This window comes from Condylura cristata, unplaced genomic scaffold, assembly GCF_000260355.1.
Source record: "Condylura cristata isolate star-nosed mole 26May11 unplaced genomic scaffold, ConCri1.0 scaffold00022, whole genome shotgun sequence".
Taxonomy (NCBI): Eukaryota; Metazoa; Chordata; class Mammalia; order Eulipotyphla; family Talpidae; genus Condylura; species Condylura cristata.
In genome coordinates, this window is record NW_004567123.1 from 21,772,271 (window position 1) to 21,775,380 (window position 3,110).

The window sequence follows — 3,110 nt, forward strand, 5'->3', positions numbered from 1 at the left end:
GGGAGAGGCTGCCAGCTCCAGGAGGAGGCGGGGCGGGGGGCTGCCCGGCCTTCTGAGACTCGGCCCAGCGGTCTGGGGCAGGGCTGCCCTCAGCCATCCGCAGCTTGTTGGAGAGCCAGAGGCCCTGACTGGCCCTGGAGAGCTCACCCAAGTTTCATTGGGGGCCTCGGGCCTACCTTCGCTTTGCACTATGTTCACTTTGGGGCTTGGTTCTCACACAAACCAGGGCCCCCAGGACGGGGCCACTTGCTTACTAGAATGAGGCTTCCTAACTCAGACCTCTCTGCCTCTTGAGGGGGATCCAGCAGGATGAATGGTGGCAAGATGGGGGGACTAGAGCCATGACGTTCATCCAAGCCAAAATGGGGTGCTCCCAGCCTGAGCCCAGCCGACCTGGGAAGGTCCACATCCCCCTCCCTCCGCAGGACCGTATCTGGGAGCCCAGCAACGCTGTTCACCTTTTATCAACAGTGTCACTTTATAGAGTATACCCCCCTCCCCCACAGGGCTTACACCACTGGGTTGTTGCAGCAACCCCGCGGAGGTTAAGTCCCACTTTGGGGGGAGACCTGCTCTTACTCACCCTCGGGCCTCAGGACCTCTCTGGTTCCCCGCCTAGGTTGCGTGCCCGCCCCGCTGCTCCGCCAGCTGTTGGCTGACTCCTGGCTCGCCCTTCCTCCCGCGCCCCCCACCCAGGGGCCCTGCATGCCCTGGGCACGGCGGCAGCCAGCCCACCGTGGGGTGACGGCCTTCTCCGCAGCCACGTGCTTTGTGCCTCAGCGCTCCCCCTCCTCGGTCAGGGCCTCAGACCAGCCAGCCTCTGTGGAGCGCCCTCGCCCAGCCAACGCAGGCCTGGCCCGGCCGGGCTGCCCAGGGACGCCGGGCTGTGACGCACCGGGCAGTGGACACTGCAGCCCAAAGCCGCCGGCCCGCCCCCGCCCCAGCCTGCTGTGCCGCGTCCTCACAGAGCTGTGTCTCCTCAGAGAGAGCAGAAGCTTTGCCGAGAAAATAAATATATGACTATATTTGACGACAGAAAATCTATATATTTTTCACCACTGGAACTTACTCGAGCTGCGCAGCCCTCTGCTCCTGTCCGTGTCTTGCTCTCTGTGGCCTTCCTACTGTGTGTCTTGTGTTTCCGTGGCTGTGGCCAGGGCTGGGGCCATCGGCCACGCTGTCCCTGCAGCTGATGAAGCCCTCGTCAGGGACGGCCCGGCGCGGACCCCAGGCCGGTGGACCAGGTGAGAGGGGCCAGCTGCCGCCCTCTCCCGCCCTGTCTGCAGGCCTGCCCGTGTGGGGCACAGGCCCAGAGCGTTGCGGGTCCTCTTCTGGGGGCCTGCGAGCCTTCACCAGGGCTCTCCTTACGGGTGGGAAAGGAGACTCAGGCGCCAGCTTGGGACAGGCCGGCCGCGCCGGCGGGAGGCCGGTGCCCCGCGCGTCCGCGAGCGCATGCGTGCTGGCATCCGCGTCTATGCAAAGGTGAGGCGCTGCCTGTGCAGCCGCGGGGAGGGCCGCGGCCTGCTGGCTCAGGCTCCACGCCCCAACTCCGAGGGGCGCAGGCTGCGGGGCTGGAGGGCAAGGCGGGGGAAGGCCTCATGGAGCGCACACCGGCCAAAGCACCCCTCTTCTTCTAGCTTAACACCTCCTCCCCCCCGTTAGCTGTCCCCTGGCCCTTGGGCCCTCAGCTTCTAGAGCAGAACTCTGGGGCCTCCCTCTCGCTAGCCTCTGGCCAGAGCTCACTAGGTCCCAAGGAACCGACCTCTGCCACTGCAGGCCCCTGGCAGCCGGCAGCCGGCAGCAGCAGACCTGGCCTGTGCTCCTGTCTGTGGTCCAGGCCCAGGCAGGAGTCGGCCAGGGCCCTGCACAGAGAGCTGGCCTCGGCGGGGTCCATGCCAAGTGTCTCCCAAGCGGATAACTTAGCGTTTCACTGAGCACCCTTCCCAGTCCCCACTAGCACAGGGGTATCTGACAGCGCCTCGTTGGGGTTGGGGGAGTACAGGACACAGGTCTGGGGCCTCTGCCCTGTGAACTCCCCACCCCCTCTCTGACCAGCGTAAAGTGCACACGCGTCACAGTGCACTGGTCTTAGGCCATCCCGGCACCAAACTTCAGGGGGGCCGGGCCGGGGGCGGGGGGAGTCTTCACTTTTGTCTCCTTTGTCCTTTTGTTCAAACAGAGTTGTTCCTGCAGCAGACAGCTCTGAATTAAAGCATGAAAACACAGCCAGACCCTCGCCCTGTGTTGTGTCTCTGTTCCGGCGGTGGGTGAAAGCGACTCAAGCCGTCCCTCAGCGGGGAGTCTTAATGCTCCAAGAGCCCGGCACTGGAGTTCTTCGCCGAGGTCGAGGGGAGCAGAGAGTTGTGCTCTGCAGACATCCCTGCGCTTTTGCTGGTGGTCAGGTCAGCCCAAGGCTCTAGAAACACCTCCCCCTGTACCCTGCACCCCCGCACCCACCTCAAACCCCCGAGCCCCGGGAGGGCAACACACTCCAGCACCCACAAGTGACTCTAGTGCCTGCTCTGCAGCTGGGGAAGCAAACTGCTGCCGAGGTGGCCCAGCAGGTCTCACCAGAGCCAGCGTCCCTCCTCCAGCCCGGCCCCCTCCACAGTCCCACTGCCCCCTCCGCTGGTCACTGCTGTGTCCGACTGCCAGGCGGCCTGGGACACAGGCAGAGCCAAGTCACTGCTCTAAGGAGCAATCATCAACAGGCCTTGGTCTCACCACTGCTTGGAGGACCAACCCCGGAAATAAGGAGTCTAGACTTTTCCACTGCTTTTGAGTCAGGGCTTTTATTTAAAATCAAATTTTATTAAAGAGAAGTGAAAGGTTAGTGCGACATACAATGAGCAACTAAGGAAAAAGGAAAAAATTCTCATGAAGAATTCTCATGCCTTTCTGTTGTCTCAAAACTTGGAACTTTTCACGGTAGAGGCAAACTCTTGAAAGGGACCCAGCTGTGATGTGGGTGGCCAACCTGCCTGCGTGCCCAGCATTTAAATTGGCCCAGGGAACTGCCTGCCTGTGGGTCCTGCCCACCGTGCCCATGTCCGGGGAGGCCCGTGTGTGTGAATGGCAGAACCCCGTGGTCCCACACAGCGCCCCCCCCC

The 3,110-nt window shown here is 63.0% G+C and overlaps 1 protein-coding gene across 1 annotated transcript in view; it reads right to left on the reverse strand.

Annotated features, from left to right (window-relative positions):
• Window positions 1–2,567: 2,567 nt before the first annotated feature.
• SDCBP2 (syndecan binding protein (syntenin) 2) overlaps window positions 2,568–3,110 on the reverse strand; it is a 16,101-nt gene continuing 15,558 nt past the window's right edge. The window contains exon 8 of the mRNA XM_004686992.2: window positions 2,568–2,660. Within this exon, the coding sequence (XP_004687049.2) occupies window positions 2,568–2,660 (93 nt within the window). The remainder of the gene's footprint in view (window positions 2,661–3,110) is intronic.